The sequence below is a fragment of the Anabrus simplex genome, chromosome 1 (assembly GCF_040414725.1).
Source record: "Anabrus simplex isolate iqAnaSimp1 chromosome 1, ASM4041472v1, whole genome shotgun sequence".
Taxonomy (NCBI): domain Eukaryota; kingdom Metazoa; phylum Arthropoda; class Insecta; order Orthoptera; family Tettigoniidae; genus Anabrus; species Anabrus simplex.
The window spans coordinates 276,759,175-276,778,497 of NC_090265.1; the positions used below are offsets into that span (position 1 = coordinate 276,759,175).

General features: G+C 35.9%; 1 protein-coding gene across 2 annotated transcripts in view; it reads left to right on the plus strand.

Moving 5' to 3' along the window:
* LOC136886934 (1-phosphatidylinositol 4,5-bisphosphate phosphodiesterase gamma-1-like) overlaps positions 1-19,323 on the plus strand; it is a 737,826-nt gene that overhangs the window by 614,027 nt on the left and 104,476 nt on the right. For both annotated transcript variants that reach the window (XM_068231056.1, XM_068231055.1), the window contains one exon: positions 14,467-14,606. In XM_068231056.1, the coding sequence (XP_068087157.1) occupies positions 14,467-14,606 (140 nt within the window). The remainder of the gene's footprint in view (positions 1-14,466; positions 14,607-19,323) is intronic.

The following is a 19,323-nucleotide window of genomic DNA, read 5'->3' on the forward strand; positions in this document are numbered from 1 at the left end:
TTGATTCCCATAGGGAATCTGAAATATTTGTCCCGAATGAGTAAATTTATAATACCAATATAAATGGTCCATTATTGGACATTATAAATTTTCCAGCTAACTCATTCCTGGTTGCCAGCGTTTCGCCCCCGTGTGCTAGGTTGGGCTCATCAGTTGGTACTTAGCACACCCACCAAGACGAACACAATATTCAACCAAGCAGAAAATGAAATTTTAAGCAAAGGACCTAAACATAATTGGGGTAACACCTCAATACTACATGATATCACAACGGCGGTAACTGAAACAGAATTAGCTATACAAAGGATTCCACATGAAATACGAGAAGAAGTTACACACGAAATAGCAAAAAAAACTTCCACAATACATCAATAAAATACAAGCTAACATCTCTGATAACAATAAAGTAAATATAACGCATTTAAATAATCTCAAGAACAAAATCAAACAGAATAATCTCCTTATAACAAAAGCTGACAAAGGAAACACAACGGTAATTATAAATAAAGATGAATACATTCTCAAAATGAAGGAATGTTTCAACAATGATACGTTTCGCATTATACGTAAAGATCCCACAAATACAGTACAAAGAAACCTAAAGAATCTACTCAAAAACACAAATTTCTTGCTAACTGAAACAGAAGCAAATAATCTTATAACAATGAACCCCCAGCTACCTAATGCAAAAGCCCTTCCAAAAATTCATAAAGAAAACACACCTATGAGAACCATTATAAATTACAGAACTAGTCCCACATATAGACTTTCTAAACATATTCAGAAATTTCTTAGAAACCATTTTTTTTTTCAAGCAAATAAGTCCGTACGAAATTCAATAGAGTTTTGTAATAAAACTAAAGAATTACAATTAGAACAGTACCACTCCATAGCTTCTTACGATATAAATAACATGTACCCAAACATCCCCACTAAAGAAACTATAAGTATAATCAGAACTAATCTAAAAACTTACAGTAAGTTAAGTACTTTTGAAATCGAAGAATTCATGACATTACTCAAATTCGCAGTCAATAACAACTTTTTTAAGTTTCACGACACTATATATCAACGAACAGGTTTACCGATGGGGTCTCCCACATCTGGCATAATAGCAGAAATATACATAAGCCACCTTGAATACAATTCTATTTGCAAAATAGAAGGAATATTCTTCTGGTGTAGATTTGTCGATGACGTATTTTTCGTCATCTACAACAGAATAACGAACGATAATATTATATAAAATCAGCTTCATGGTCCGTATCGCACTTCAATAGATTCACAATTAAGTATTTATTTTCCACCTAGTCGATACAATGATTGCTTAAGGCAATTTTTAATGGTCAAAAGTGGTACATGTTTCGTATATTATCAACATCTTCAGCCACATAACACTGTTTAGATGAAAAATGTATAAAATTGACAAAGTAATGCTTTAGAGGAAGTGTCCTTAAAATTAACATAAGATTGACAAGATTAAAACAAACAAATAACTCAAGAGAAAATATATAAATTATTTCTACAATAGAAAGCAGTCATCAAGGAAACACTTGTACAATATTCCATAGAGAAATTGTCCTAATAAATATTCTTTTCTTAATAATTCATGAAAAAAGATCAATTTATAAATTAAAAATTATACAATTTATAAGTAATTAGTTATATCTTCATCTACATTAATAATAAGAGCCGCACTGTGATATCAGGATTTCTTCATTTCGATAATTACTTATAAATTGTATAATTTTTAATTTATAAATTGATCTTTTTTCATGAATTATTAAGAAAAGAATATTTATTAGGACAATTTCTCTATGGAATATTGTACAAGTGTTTCCTTGACGACTGCTTTCTATTGTAGAAATAATTTATATATTTTCTCTTGAGTTATTTGTTTGTTTTAATCTTGTCAATCTTATGTTAATTTTAAGGACACTTCCTCTAAAGCATTACTTTGTCAATTTTATACATTTTTCATCTAAACAGTGTTATGTGGCTGAAGATGTTGATAATATACGAAACATGTACCACTTTTGACCATTAAAAATTGCCTTAAGCAATCATTGTATCGACTAGGTGGAAAATAAATACTTAATTGTGAATGGATAATATTATACTCGATAAAATAAATGCCATAGACACGCATATACAATTCACAAAAGAATCTGAGAATAATTGTAAGCTAAACTATCTTGATCTGACGATTACTAGGCATGAAAAACGCCTTACCTTCAAAATTTACCGTAAACCCACTCACACAATAAATACTATAAAGACGGACTCCGTTCATCCTGACTCCCATAAGAAAGCAGCATACCAAAGCATGATTTACAGAGCTTTTAATTTACCTTTATCAAAAACAGACCTCAATGAAGAGTTACAATTAATTCATGAAATAGCCAGAAAAAATGGTTATAAAAAAGAGATGATAAATTCCATTATTCGTAAGATCGAATCCCGTCCCAAAACTACACTGCTGAAACCAGATAAACCTAAAAAGGATTTTGCAACTTTCACTTTTAATAACACGTGCATATATTCTCTATCTAATGTCTTTAAGAAGCCTAATCTTAAAATAGCTTTCAGAACTACACATAACAGCAGGCATATTATACATAATACCAGATCAGTTAACAATAACAACAAATATTTTCAATCGGGAGTATATCGAATTAGATGTAACAACTGCCTAACAAGTTACATAGGGCGTACTGGAAGAAATTTTGCAATAAGGTATAATGAACATGTCAACGCTATTAAGCATAATCATTTCTCTGCAATAGGACAGCACATGCACGATTACAAACATAATTTTACGGACATAGATAATGATTTGAAAATATTAAATACAAATCCGAAAGGCCCTTTGCTTAATATATACGAGGAGTTATACATAACATTTGATCAATATACAAATCCCAATTATAATATTAACGAACTAACTGAGAAAACCAACATTTTATTTAATAAAATTATCCCAATTGTAAAGAATGATTACATCAAATTAGTTAACAAACAGCGTCATACGCAAGCCATAGCGCAAACAGCGGACACGCCCGGCCCCGCCCATACACACAACAAGGCTTCCCCCACACACCCCTCCAACCCCTCCACAACAGCCGACAACATTATCAGAAGTACAAGGTACAATACACGGCAGACAGCCAAACAGCAAACATCTCAACCACCCCACAGCAGTAAGTAAATTTTCATAGAACTCACACTAGTATACAATTTTTACTTCAATCAGAATTTCTAATTCAATCATTTCGACTTGCAGATATTCACCATCATAAGAAAGGAAAGAGCCACCATTAACGACCTTGGATTCAAAAAGTGAACAAATTTCTAGAACATTAATCATTTTCAAACAAACAATTTATTGAAGGTTACAAAATACTAAATTGAAAGTGGTTGAGTAATATTCATACATTTGGCAATGATTACAATATTTTAAGCTTAAAACTTGCAAACAACATGGAAGGTGTCTGTCTCTTATTAATTTGGACTGTCAACTGAAGTTTACATCCAATGCACATTACAGTGATTTTAATGTTTTAATGTGTTTAAGAATTTTGCTTATGAGCTATTTCACATAATTCTAACATAATACGCACTGCAACAACACAAGAACTACTATTATCTGCAGCTTTAGACAGACAACAGTGCAATTAAGTTAAACCATGTCCACTAATTTTTATTGTGACTTTTATTGTTTTAATGTGTTTAAGTGTTTGTTTATGTGCTAACTTATTATTTTTCTAATATAACACGAACTGTACAACGCAAGAACCACTATTACCTGCCGCATTAGACAATCAACAGTGCAGTCAAGCAGGTTAAATTATATTTACTACTGTTTTATTTTGGCTAGTCATTTGTTTTATTGAATTATCAACATGTATATTTCTACATTTAATGTAAATTATGGTTAATACGGCTATAATACTTTTTATTTCCAATTGTTCAACTAAGTTCATTTCATACAGGACTAAATATTCATAAGATTAGAGATCAATTAAACTGACTAGGCAAATGCCTATGTTTAAAAATACTCCGACATACTCATCACACTAAAGAAGACGAACTCATGTTAGATTCTTACATATGTAGATTGAGTGTAATAAGAGCAATTAATTTTTGTAATTGTATAATATTGAATTCTCAGCATGGGTATAACCACTTTAAAATCGTTGAATTCTAGAGTATGTCATTAGCTCTCAATATCAGGCATAATATGTAAATGCAATTCTAGTGTAGCTGAGGATGACCTTTTGAGAGGTCGAAACTGGTCCTACATGTGACAATAAAATAGTATTGATTAGGTGGAACTTTTTTTTCATTTATGACTTACCAACTCATCTCGTGCCATAAAACGTCTTGCCCAACCGTAACTTGCTTTAAATTGACTTTCAGGAATTTCCATTCTTTCAGCAAGTTTTCGTCCTTCAAACTGTAGCATTTCAACTGAAATAGAAAATCCATCTGCTTGTGTTTGACATACATACTCCATAAGATTGTTTTCCAGTTCTGAATACCATATTGCACTTTTTTCCTGCAAAATGCCTGCCAATTCTGTGAGTTTTTATAAATGCATCTTTAATTAAAATCCAACACTGCACGTTCTTTCAACATCAAACTTCCTTCCCGCTTTCTGTTGCCATTTTCTTCACCGTAATAACACATCACTTGTAATTAAAATTTTGTAGGCCGATGACCTTCGATGTTAGGCCCCTTAAAACAACAACAACAACAAACAACAAAATTTTGTAGTGTAACTTGCTCTGGCACAACTCATGTTCCTCAATTTACAGCGTTAACTACCGTACAAACAATTAATGCTACTAGGTACCATACTTTCACCACCCTCAGCGCTAAGGCGAGCATTGAACTCTAAGGAATGTACAAGATTGCCACATTTCACAGAACAAAGTTGTGACTTTGATTCTAAAACAGAATTTAGAAAGAAAAAAATGCCCACTGTTTCAAAATTCTGGTGCGACTCATACATGGGAGTGGCCTATACACGCATAAATATGGTAAGCACTTACGTAAGTAAGAAAGCTAAAATTATGACTGAAAATTAAGAATTAGTATAAAAACATGCTTGGTGTAAAGAATAGTTTCTAGTTTGTGTTTTTTTTTTATTTAAAAGAATAAGTCACCAGAGAGAGAAACTGGTTTAAAATATATATTTTGATATATTGTACCCCATTGTACGACTATAGTAACATGGCGGTAAGCAGTGATTTTGTTTTTTCTCCGAGTGGTGATATGTTCGGTAATAATATGTGTATGAAGTGCAATGAATCTATTCATGGAAGTAATGCTAGTCTTAATAGTCTTAATGCTTCTTATGAGTGAGTATTTAAGAATACGTTTGGTAGCAAAGTGTCGGATCCGGTAGATGATCTCGTTTCCAATAACCTCACTTTGGACTCCTCGCATTTGAGGTTTAGAATAAGAGATCTGGAACTTGAACTCTCATCCAAAGATGAAATAATTAAAATGTTATTAATGGATCTAGAAAATGCTCTGCTGGAATTGAAGAACTTTAAACAAAATAATGTTGAAATGCCGAGACATTACAAAAATGATTTTAAAGAGTTAAAAGTCGAAGAATCTTAGGCCTAACCGGAAACTTGTTGCATTTAAAGATTCTGTAAGTAGTAATTTAGTGACACAAAACAGTTTTCAAGTGTTAGGCAATCATAGAACACGACTCGGCTGCAGTGTCGAAAAAAGAAAAAAAAATCCCGTCGGTGACTGGTACATAAACAAGCCCGTACAGTAATAGTGGAGGACTCGATAAGAAATGTTGGACCCGAAGTTGAAGAGGGAATTGCGTACTGCTATCCAGGCATACGAGTGGGTCAACTTGCTGAACATGTAAACAGTGATAGTATTAAAGAAAATCCTAAAGCCCTGATAGTTCATATTGGCACAAATGACCTTCATAATTTCTCAACATCTAGTGACATAACGGCCGAAATTGATAGGCTTATTACTGCGATAAAAAGGAGGTTTCCAGTGGCAAAGCTTTGTCTCAGTGGCGTTTTATATCGGCATGATGTTGATTATCGCTATATAGATGCTGTAAACTCCACTCTTGACTGGTTATGCCGTAATGGAGATGTCCTTTTTGTCGATGGTAATAGCTGACTTAGAGGTAGTGATTTTAGAAAAGATGGGCTACACCTTAACAGAAAAGGAACCTCTAAGTTTGGTAAACTTCTCAATAGAATATCTAGTAGAATGCTCTCAGGAAACTAATCCTAATGGCAAAAACTTAAGTGATACAGAAAATGATTTAGAAAGTATAACTTACGAGGACGGTTTGAAAAGTTCTCAGAATCACCGCTAGATGTCAGTGCTAGAGCAACGAGGTTCCCGCGCAATAATCATACATCCTTTGTGAGTGAACATGTGGCGCGTCAGTGCTCTAGCTGCAGGAGTGTGGTAGTGACGACTCTTTGTTGTTGTTGTTCCCGCGTAGTGATTTGTAACAATGGAAAAAAACTGAGATTCGAGCAGTGATTAAATACTTTGTAAAGAAAGGTATGAAAGCAAAGGAAATTCATGCCGACTTTCAGAACATACTGGGGGACTCTGCTCCTTCATTTTCAACTGTTGCCAAGTGGACCAGCGAGTTTAAATTTGGTCGGGAGAGCTTGGATGATGAACCGCGTAGTGGACGGCCAAAAAGTGTTACGACCCCAGAATTTATCGCAAAAGTGCATAAAATGGTCATGGAGGATCGTCGACTGAAAGTGTGGGAGATTGCTGAAGCTGTAGGGATGTCTTCTGAATGGGTATATTATATGTTAACCGAAGAATTGGGTATGAAAAAATGATCCGCAAGATGGGTGCCACGGCTCTTGACATTGGACAATAAACGCGCCAGATTGGAAATGTCCGAACAAAGTCTGGCCCGTTTTCAGTGCAATCAATAAGATATTTTGCGCCGGTTTGTGACTAGAGATGAAACTTGGGTCCACTACTATACCCCAGAGACAAAACAGCAGTCAAAGCAGTGGAAACATGCTGATTCACCACCACCAAAGAAAGCGAAGGCAGTGCGTTCGGCCAGAAAGGTCATGGCCTCCGTTTTCTGTGATGCAAAAGGCATTCTGCTGATAGATTATCTTCCTACTGGCCAAACAATTACGGGGCAATACTATGCAAACCTCCTAGACAAACTACAGGAAAAGATACGCGAAACAAGGCCTGGTTTGGCAAGGAAAAAGGTCAACTTTCATCAGGACAACGCTCCGCCGCACAAAAGTGTTATTGCTGTGGCAAAACTTCATGAACTGGGGTACGAATTGTTGCCACATCCACCTTGGCACCATCAGACTTTCATCTATTCCCCAAGCTGAAAATTTTTCTCGCTGGGCGGAGATTTTCTACAAGGGAAGAACTGACAGCCGAATTGCAGAGGTATTTTGCAGGCCTGGAGGAATCTCATTTTCGAGATGGGATCAAGGCATTGGAACATCACTGGACCAAATGCATTAGTCTACAGGGAGACTATGTTGAAAAATAAAAGCAGTTCCACCGAGGTAAGATACTTAATTCTAGTACATTCCGAGAACTTTTCAAAGCATCTACGTATATCAGGAATACAATACACAATGTAGATAGGGTATCATTTCACAGAGATCAAATACACTATACGAAGAAAGCACCAAAGATATCTATAAAATGGTTAGTTGAACACTTTAGAGGATACTATCAAAATGTAAATGGACTTCGTAGCAAACTAACTGAACTTAAAATTTCTTCATGTTTAGCTGACTATGACATCATGGTATTTACTGAAACAAACTTAAATGATGAAATTAGTGATGTGGAACTCGGACTTGAAACGTATTCAATTTTCAGATGTGATAGGTCTTCTTTAACGAGTATGAAGGCATCCTATGGGGGGGGGTAATGATCTGTATTAGCAAGAGGTTTAAACCTACTCTGATACCGTGCATTAACACAGTTGAACAGTTGTTTGTATCCCTGACTTTTAACACCACAAAATTAATCATTGGTGCTGTATTCATTCCACCCAAGTCTCCTGCCCAAAAATATTTTGAACATTGCAGTGCTGTTGAAAAAATTATGTCAAATCTTGACCACCATTTATTGCTCATTGTTGGTGACTACAATCTACCATATCTTAATTGGATAGTAAATGAAGAAACATCTTCTGGCCTTATGTCAGTAGGTAACCACACTATGCAGTCCAGTTTAGTTATAGACACTTTTTCTTATCTCTGTTTAAATCAGTTTAATGCTATCCCAAATTTTCTGAATCACTTTCTTGATTTGCTTTTCAGTAACTCCAGTTCCATTGAAGTAAAATCTAGTAATGAAAGCATTGTCCCCCTCGATAGACACCACCCAGCATTAGAGATTTCTTTACCTATAAATGAGCTATACAATTCCTTGCCTGCTGATAGTTTTTATTTTGACTTTTTAAATGGTGACTATAATGGACTAAATTATCTGTCACAGTTCAGCTGGAAGGTGATGTTTCAAAATGTGTCAATTGATAAAGCAGTAGAAACCTTCTATTCAGTACTACATTATGACATGGAACTTTACGTCCCTATACGGAATTTTAAGACTCCCAAATTCCCAAAGTGATTTAATCATAAATTGAAGTCCCTGATTATTGAAAAGAAGAAAGCACACAAGTGGTACAAAATATCAGGTCTCAGTAGTGATTATCAGCATTTCTCAAAATTAAGAAATGAATGCAAGTCTGAATCTAAATCTTGCTATACAATGTATGTCTCCAACTGTGAACGAAGTATTACTTCCAATCCACAGAAATTCTGGCAATATCTAAGTTCTAAAAGGTCATGTAATAATATTCCTTCAACAATGCATCTTAATGAAGTTACAGCAGATACTGGAGAAAATATTGTCAATCTTTTTGCTAACCACTTTTCATCTGTTTATTCTTCTTATCAGAATAGTAGTAGTATGTCCCTTTCTCTGTCAATCTATCAGCTATAAACATTAGTAAAGCAGAAATTTACAACAAACTGATATCTCTGGAATTAAAAAAAATTGTAGGACATGATGGTGTTTCAACTTACCTGCTCAAGTACTGCTCATTTATTTTATGTGAAGCACTCTTTTATCTGTTCAACTTATCATTAAACCAAGGCGTTTTTCCAGTGGAATGGAAGAAAGGACTTGTTAGTCCAGTTTTCAAAAATGGTGATAAAACTGACATTAAACAATATAGACCAGTTATAATTTCTTCTCATATTTCCAAAATTTTTGGCTCAATAATTCTTGACAAAATCACACCTCTCTTTAGAAACATCATCATTGATGAGCAACATGGATTCTTTTCAGGATGGTCAACCTGTAGCAATCTTCTTTTATTCTATCAGTTCCCCTTGGATGCAATAGAGAACCACTCCCAAGTGGACTGCATTTCTACAGACTTCTCAAAAGCTTTTGACACTGTCGACCACGATATCTTGCTGCAAAAACTAACAGGCTATGGAATTAATGGGCCTCTCCACTCATGGTTTGAATCGTATCTGAAAAATTGCCTGCAGATTGTTAAAATAAGAAATCATTTTTCTGCGCCTGTTATTGTTACCAGTGGAGTTCCTCAAGGGTCTCACCTTGCACCCTTACTTTTTACTCTCTACATAAATGACATTAAAAATATACTAAAGAATTCTGAATTGCTTTTGTTTGCCGACAATGCAAAAAAATTTATTCAAATTAATTGTCCACTTGATTGTTTAAAACTTCAAGAAGATTTACATCATCTCGAAAAGTACTGTATTCAAAATGGGTTGAAACTTAATCATGAGAAATGTAAAATAATATTGTATTTTAAAAACAAGAAGAAAATATCATTTCAGTACAAATTTAGTAATAACAACATTCTAACTCCTGTTTCACAAGTTAATGACCTTCGTGTTTTATTCAGTCATAACCTATCGTTTAATGAACATATTGAAAAGATTTGTAAGAAAGCATTTCAAAGATTGGGTTGCATTACTAGATATTCTAGAGAATTTTCAAACTTAGCTACCTATCGATTGCTGTATGTCTCTGTGGTATGCCCTATACTAGAATACAGTACACCTGTGTGGAACCCTTCTCATCAGACCTCTATCCATAGATTAGATTCAGTACAACATAAATTTCTTTGTTTATATTCATTTAGAGCAGGATTCTCATATGATAATGTTGATTATACATCCCTACAACTGACCTTAAATCTGCATAGCCTGTCACAACGCTGTGAATTATTGGAGACACTCTTTATTTTTAAATTGCTTCATTCCTTGGTGAATTGTCCACAACTCCTTGCAAAAATTAACGTACATGTACCAGACAGACTCACAAGGTTCAAGAATACATTATCTACAAATTGGCATAGAACTAACTACACATTCAGTGGGCCAATTGAACGAATGTCATGATCTCTAAAAAAAGTGGATATTGATATATTTAACTGCTCATTGTCAAAATTTAGAAATCACTTACATATTCTCCAGAAATGGCTATTACTTCCTTGTGATTACTTGTAATATAACCTGTGTATATATCTGTACATATTTTTCTACTTATACTCCACTGAACTTTCTTTTTAGTGTGTTTTGTTTTGTTTATTCTTCTCTACTCTTATGTAAAATGGTATTACCGTTAATAAAGTATTATTATTTCAAAATATTGTTAAAACACATAATTTAAATTAATCCTTCATTATTCATCTAAGGTACTTAATAAACAATGATGCATACATGAATCTGAAAATGATTAGTAAAAATGTAAAATTGAAAATTTTTTACTTAAATTAAATAAAGCAGATTTAAATAAAAAGATCATTGATTTTGATTTTTCTTTTTTAATTTATTTATTTAATTATTAGATACAGCCTATGGAGGACCATTTTACAATAATAATAATAATAATAATAATAATAATAATAATAATAATAATAATAAGTTTAAATACGTATACAAGATAACAAAGGTATAAACAACAATAATAAGTAACAACAATAAATTAACAATTTTAACAGTAACAATGTAACAACAATGACAACGGTAACTGGCAAGTGTCGGTTACTGAAATTAGGAAGAAGAAAGGTCGAGGGTTGGAGGGTCGGAAGAAAGTGAAAACCTGGGGAGGACTTAGAGGAATCTTCTAATTTTTTGTTTGAAGGATGCGAAAGGTGTGAATATGTCAATATCGGGTAGTGAGTTACCAAGAGTAGTGAGGTGGTGGAAGATAGAGCGTTGTTGTAAAGTTAGGTGCGGATGGGACACATGATGAGTGCGCCGGTTGAGTGTAGGGCGGGGAGGAACGTGTATAGGGAAGAACGCCGGAAGAGTATTACATTTGGTGTAGCCATTGATTATTTTGTGAAGCTAACATAGATCAGAGAACTGTAAACGGCTTCTCAGGTCAAGTATACCCAGATAGTTCATAATGTCAGATTTAGTTTTGTTCTTAAAAACAGGATTGCGAGTCTTAACAATGAAAGTGAAAAAGTTAAAAATACTATTTAGCTGAGATATGTTTGTGATAGCAGATGAGGACCAAATAGGGGAACAAAAGTCAATGATGGGGAGAACATATGAGACAAAGTATAATTTTTAGGCATTAATATCATTAATTTCAGTAAACCTGTAAAGAATGCCTAGAGTATGCATAGGACGGGATTTTATGGAGTGAATTTGAGCAGAGAAGGTTAGTTTACAGTCTATTATAACACCTAGGTCTCTTACCTGAGAAGCCGATTGCAATGTATTTCTCTGGATTGTATATGCAGTATTCATTCTTTGCTTTAGCAATGAAAAGGAGATTGTATTGCACTTTTTAACATTGGAAGAAAGATTCCATTTCTTAAACCAGTCACCACATGAATTGAGAACAGTCTGTAATTCATCACAGTCATCAGGCGTAGACACTTCTCTTAGGATTTTCAGGTCGTCAGCATACAAGAGGAGGGAACACAGACTATTTTGGATGCAAAGAATTATGTCATCGACATAGAGAACAAAGAGTAGTGGTCCCAGGATACTGCCCTGAGATACACCTGATAACACAGGTAACCATGATGAGGCAGATTCAGGGAGTACCACTCTTTGTTTTCTGCCGGAGAGGAAACTTGTTATCAATGACAAGACGGGGCCATGGATATTAAATCTGGAGGTGAGCTTATGAAGAAGTGCATGATCCACTGAGTCGAATGCCTTGGCCAGATCTATATAGATTACATCTGAGATATATTTTCCATTGCTGTATTGATGTGGTGATTGAGAACAGTGAGGTTAGTGAGGCATGATTTTCCGGGAGTGAATCCGTGTTGTTCTTCAGAGAGGTACGGCTGTGTGAAAAAGAGGAGTCGGCGGTGGATTATTCTTTCAAGGACAGAGGATAGTATTGGAATGATAGATATTGGGCGGTATGATGAGATATCATGTTTGTTGCCAGATTTGAAAATAGGTGTGATATCAGCTTGTTTCGAGCTGTCGGGGAATGTACCAGTAGCCATACACAGGTTTAAAATTGTAGATAACGGTGCACAGAGAGATGCAGAAGTATTTTTGAGGAATATTGGGCTAATATCATTGGGCCCGGTGGAGCGGTTTGTTGGGAGACTACTGAGAATATTTTGAACTTCGTTAGGGGTCATTGATATTTGCGACAGAGAGTAACTTCAAACACTATTGATCTGTGGTAGTTCTGTGAGAGGTGCAGGAGGGGTAAAGGTGGAGTGAAAGTACTCATTGAATTTTTGAGACCTTAATTCAGTTAGGACATCATCACTATGTATTTCAAGATTCAGTGGTATCCGGGGTGACTTTCTACGTGATGAAATGAGGGTCCAGAATTTTTTGGGGTTGTTTTTAAGGTTACCAGTTATAGAAGTGATGTGCCAGTTGTAGTCATTTTTAAGATGCGATTTTGAAATTTTCCTGAGATGTTTAAAAGCATTATGCGTGTGTGAATTGGGGATAGACTTCCAGAGTGACCACGCACGGGTTTTGTTCTTTAGTAGCAATTTAGTTTTGGCACTCAGCCAGGGGGGATATTTGTGTGTTCTGGGTTTGGAGAAAGGTATATGCTGTTTAATGGTAGTAAATATTAAATCCTCAAACAGGGAAACCGCACTGTTGACGTCATACTCAGCTGATAACCAGCACCAAGGAAGGGATGACAAGTCCTGGTTGACGACTAGCCAGTCCACTTTACTCCACAGAGGAAATGTTTGCCTCGCAGCGGGTGGGAAGTCTTTATGTTGATAAGCAGGTAGGCTGAGGGTAGCTTCGATTGAGTCATGGTCAGCGCTAAGAATGTTTCTGCCGACAGATACACTAACACTAGTTACTGTAAAGAAGAGGAGATCCAATGTAGCCAGATTTCTGGTGGGTTTTAAGCAGAACTGATGTAGATGAAGACCGTTTATGAAATTAGACAAAATAAATGAGTCCACAAGGTTGGTTACTGTTCCAGTGGTTGTAGATTGCCAGGATATGTGCAAATTGAAATCACCGATTAGCACAATATCGTTGGATTTATTCAGAGCCAAAACCGTTGAATTAAAGCAATTTTCTAACGCTGTGATATCACCGGAGGGTGGGCGGTAGAAGCAGCCAACTAACAAGTTTTTAGTTCTGGAGATCGTAATTTCAACCCAGGTTATCTCAAATTCAGTTTCTAGGTCGGGCCTGTGACGGGCTTTAAGTTTATTACTTACTGCAATCATTACACCACCCCTACGCTTACCGGTACCTCTGTTTTTACGGAACACTGAAAAGTTAGACGAAAATGGAAGCTCACTGTCCGAGACAAAATCAGGTAACCAAGTTTCCGTGAACCATAAGATATCAAACTCGCTAATTTCAGGTTCACTGAGTGCACAGTTAGTTAGTTTGTTTTTCAGGCTCTGGGTTCTGATAATAAACATTAAGCGGTCCTGGATTTAAATGAATGTCGCCGGAAAGAAGTAGTAAGATAACGAACACAGCACGTGAGGAAGCATGGCAACCTTTCGTTCTTTCACTGGAAGAGACAGGGGCATAGCGAAGCACAGGGAGATCAGAGACGGACAAAGCAGAGAAAATATAATGCCGTTCAGCGAAGCACCATTGCAGTACTGAATCACATGACACTTCACTTGCTTCAGGGATGGTTGTAGATATGAAAGCATAGTACGACACACTTCTATACACAAGAAAGACTAAGAAAAGAAAGTAATATGTCGGAGGTACAAAAACACGCCCGTTCCCAGTTACCGCCATCTTTCCGTTGAATGGAAGTCATAATTTTTACACCCTGCTCCTTGGTTGGTAAAACAAATTACTGGTAATTTCTTTGCCAACAGGTGTTAGAATAATTTTAAGCTCTGTTTAAATCTGTTATGTTGATTATTCCGTCTGTACTGTTAATGCTAATGAAATCTTCCTTTGTTACATGCAGCTGACAATGGCTTCAATCCTTTCTGGAATGAAATATGTGAATTTGTAGTCTGCAATCCCTATTTTGCTCTACTGAGGTTTGTTGTCCAAGACGAAGATATGTTTGGAGATGCTAACTTCATAGGGCAAGGCACTTATCCAGTAAGTACAGTTTTTGTATTTTACTGAATTCAGTATATTTGTTGTTATAAGATCATCATCACATCTATAAATTTGGTTATCCAGAAAGATCTCGACATTTTATCAAAAATTAAGTTCCCGGAAGGAAACCATCATTTAATTTTATGTTTTTTGCAAAGGAATAGGTCTTTATTTATCAAAGTAATCTTCTTTCTTTCTTCCATAACTCAAGTCATATGTGGCAGTGTTGAGGTTCACAAGTGATTTTCCTTCCAAAGAATCTTCCAGAGACCAAAGCGTACACTTGCATTTAACAGAAGAAATTTCAAGTTCTGAACATTATTCCATAAGAGAAATGCAATTTTATATTCAATTTAACGTAATTCACATTAGTGCAAAACCTGCATTTAACATAAGGAAATGTTAAAATTCTCAAGTATTTATTTCTGTTCATTATGGTTATGGGACATCCGACCGCGGCCACTGTAGTACAATAGAAGAGAACCCCATATGTAATGACCGTATTATTATGGCCTTTGAAAATTCCTGTGTTAATCTGTGCAGTATCCTTCGGTTACAGTGAGAACCCCTTTACTGATTCAGCCGTTATTACGGGCAAATTCAGGCGGATTAGGTTTTTCATTATCAATATTTATACACTTTACTCCAGCCAGCGTTGCCAACATCTGAGATGGTCAGGATCATACAATACCCTTTTTTTTAGAGGATCGTACAACTTATAGCTAATATTTTAATAGTTTAAGTCTCTTTACAATCGCAATAACTCACTCACACAGCAACTAGCTTCTTAGGAAGCTGACTGGTTCAATCCCTGGTTAAAAATATATTTCTGAAAAGTCGAGTACCTCTGGTTCGGGCCACATGTAAAACGGCACATTCTGCAGATTACCTATAGCACGATAGTTAGGTGTCTCACTGTCACAACTCCACATTTAAACAGGTTACAATGGAAAATAAATATAAGTCATTATGCTAACATATAAGATGCAGTATCGAGGGTATGAAAATAAATTTTATTCATATTACTCAGGAATTGGATGACTTGAAAATAAGTAGTCAAAGATAGGAAAATAAATGTTATTCAGATTACTCAAGAATTGGGTGATTTGCAAATAAGTAGTCAATATGAGATATGAAGTCTCTGAAGTGCCTTCCTTACCTTATAGCTGGAAATAATCATCATTATCATCTTCTTCTTCTTCTTCTCCTTCTGTGGAACATCTGGGCACATTCACAGTAGAAAGTTCTGAAGTGCCGGTACTTGAGCTTGCTTTAGTCATCCTTCTGAGCATGTTCTCTGATGTTTTGAAGTCTTTACACGTACCACTGACTCGAACACACTGACTGACCAACAAGCTTCCATTCACCATAGAAGTAATTAGCCTATTCCTGTTTTTGACTTTGATGAGATTAAATTTGCTGAATATTCTGTCACAATCAGCATTCGAGTGAGGGAGTGACAAAACAGAGTGCAAATTCTGGAAGTGCGGGAAACTCACATTCTAAGAAATCAGCTTCATTTCTTGTATCAAATCCTAGTTACAAAGACTTAATAATAAAAAATAAAAAAGATGGAAGATTTTTTATTAAGTCTTTGTAAACTCACATTCACTAAACATGTTTTTCACCTCCTGTAACTTAGCCCAAAATTCATCTACTTCAGAACAGGCTTTAATATCACCATTGATGTTGACAAAGGGTAATTTCTTCCAGTCATCGTCAATCTGCTGAAGGTGAATGCTACGATCTTCTGACCTTACTCGGGGTAGTTTCAAAGCAAACGAGAGGAGTGAGGGTGTTTTCTCTCGTTCCTTATTCTACAGGGCTTTGGCAGGTTAGTGCTGGTAGTAAAGGAAGCAAATTGTTACCAAAATCATATCTTTTCTTCAACTCTGTACATCCAAGCTGAAGGAAATCTCTACATATCTTATAAAAATCCCACATGGCATCTCTCTGATCACGAATTCCGGGCTTCTGTTTGACCTTAAGAACATGGACACCCAGGTACATTTGAGTGTCAGAAAGAAACTTTGATGCATTATTGGTAACAGTATCAACCAATTTGGTGGTCATAATGTTCTGGCAGTCCAAGTAACAAAGAAGCATTTCTTTGAACCCATCTGTCATCTTCTCATGCATGTCTGTCACTCTTACTACTCTAAAAATATTTATTCAGATTTCTGAATTTTGGCAAAATCCAAATGAGAAACAAGAAAAACATATTCTAAAATGAGTTGTTAAGGGAACGATGTATTTGCTCCACTGCAATAAGCTGTTCCTGAAGGTATTTTGAATTGAAGAACAAACATAACACATCCCATTGTTTCACAATTCTGGCAACAACAGTTAGTAACAATAGCCATTTAGTCTGTGACGGGTGCAGAATTTTGTGAATTTTTACGTTCAAGAAGCTCTGAAACTTCTGAAGTTTTACACGTCTCTGCACTAAATTTGAAATAATTATATGTATTCCTGACAAGATTTTCACAACGTCGAGGCAGGCACTTGCAAGCTTCACTCGCGCACAAGCGAAGAGAGTGACACACATTTCAGTACGCAAATACTTGGACAGTTTTGAATCATTCGAGAAGCAGCTGTGTTTATGGAGCCCATCATCGAGTTACAACCATCAGATACATATCCTATTATATTCTCGAATGATATGATGTACTCAGAAAAAGAAAGCAGCAGATTTGAATATATATTCTCACTTTTTGCCCCTTCATTTGCCACATCTTGCTTCTTCAATACAAAAATGTTACAGAGGTTCCAAAGTTTACTGTCAGTTTATTTGTCTCTCAGTCAAAATATCTTACCACAACCCATGATGTCCATAGACTCATCAGTTAGAACACTGAATTCAGTATGTCAAACTTTTTCTACTAATTCAGTTTTATAAGTTTCACCAATAACTTTTCTCACTATTTTAGTACATTTCATATGCCCTAAATTCATGGCTCCAGTAATGTTAGAGTGCCGGCCCCATGATGTAGGGGTAGCGTGCCTGCCTCTTACCTGGAGGCCCGGGGTTCAATTCCCGGCCAGGGCAGGGATTTTTACCTCGACCTGAGGGCTGGTTCAAGGTCCATTCAGCCTACGTGATTAGAATCAAGGAGCTATCTGACAGTGAGATAGCGGCCCCGGTCTAGAAAGCCAAGAATAACGGCTGAGAGGATTTGTCGTGCTGACCACATGACATCTCGTAATCTGCAGGCCTTTTGGCTGAGCAGCGGTCGCATGGTAGGCCAAGGCCCTTCAAGGGCTGTAGTGCCGTGGGGTTTGGTTTTTAGTAATGTTAGAGTCTGGGAAGCATTTTTAAGACATCCCGAAATTGGTCAATATTGACAGGCGAATTGTGCTCCGCTACAAAGGCTGACAGTTTAATTTTGGCATTCTTGGCTAACTTATCTATAGTTGAATTTCTGGGAGGTGACTTAATAAAAGACTTCAGAATTCCCACAGACGTAGAAGACCTTTCATCCTCATAGTATGCTATCACTTTTGCTGTTTTTGTAAACGCAGCCTAATTCTGACACAAAAGTTACATTGCATAACCTGCATTCTACATTCATATTCTACATTATCTTCCATATTGATTCCTCGCTACATGCATGAGCGAGCTCTCAGTCTCACCGACGTTCAAATCGGTCTTCCTTCAAAGGTGCTGTCGACATCGATTAACAATGCTCCACAACTCTGACTGGTGTAAACAAACATTGGGAGAACATGTTTTTGCAATATGTACATTGACAGCAGTTGTTAACTCCTTAGAAATAAAGGCTGAAGTAAATGATGGCTTAATTTTAATACTACGTACTGAAGTGAAATAAGAATGTGGTACTTCTCCTTTTCAAGATACAGCGGTGTGCATAACTAATTTCAGAGGTTAGGTTATGTACTTTCGCGCCTGGTTAAAGTTCAGAAAGGCTGTTTCCATGTAAATTTATAGTGAGAAGGTTATCATTACTTTACAGGGAGCTTGAAATATGTTTTCATAACACATGTGCGGTGTGCGGTAAACCTAGGTTAAGTGATGCCATTTGAAGTAAGAAAATGGAAATGTTTGCCGCAAGCCTCTGGAGTGATGCTATTACAGTTTTTAAGAATGAAACTGAATGTGTGTGTTGAGACTATTGGAATTAGAAAATACCATGCTAATGAGTAAGCCGCTGTTTGAAAAACATCCGCAAAAATGTTTAAACAAACTGATTGCTGTTTCATACCGATTTTAATGTGCTTTTGTGCAAGTTTGGTATCTTTTCCAACTTTTATGGAAAATTTTGTATAACCATATAAGAAAAACCTTAAACTGAAGCAGTTTTGCATTCACCAACATAAATCTACTGTTAAAAAGAAGGGTTAACCATGGGTTCACCTTTATCAGGAATAATAGCGAACATATACCTAAATAACATTAAAAGCAATTTTTTAACCAACTACGAGACATAGAGGGAGACCAAGTTTTAAGAGGTGTGCAACTAAAAGAAGCTACAGAGCTGGTTACAAATGGAGGATTATGGAAGCACTTAGTTAATTCGCAGAGGCTTACAGACTGAATACTAAAAGGCATAACAGTGTACAGGGAAGTTGTATGAGATAATGATCCATCATCTAGCAACATTTCCCTGTGTATGTGGTGAGGATCATCAACTGTAGCCTTCAGCAATTATTCGGCTGGGTTTTGCAAAGGAACAAATTTGTCAGGCTGTCCCCAAGC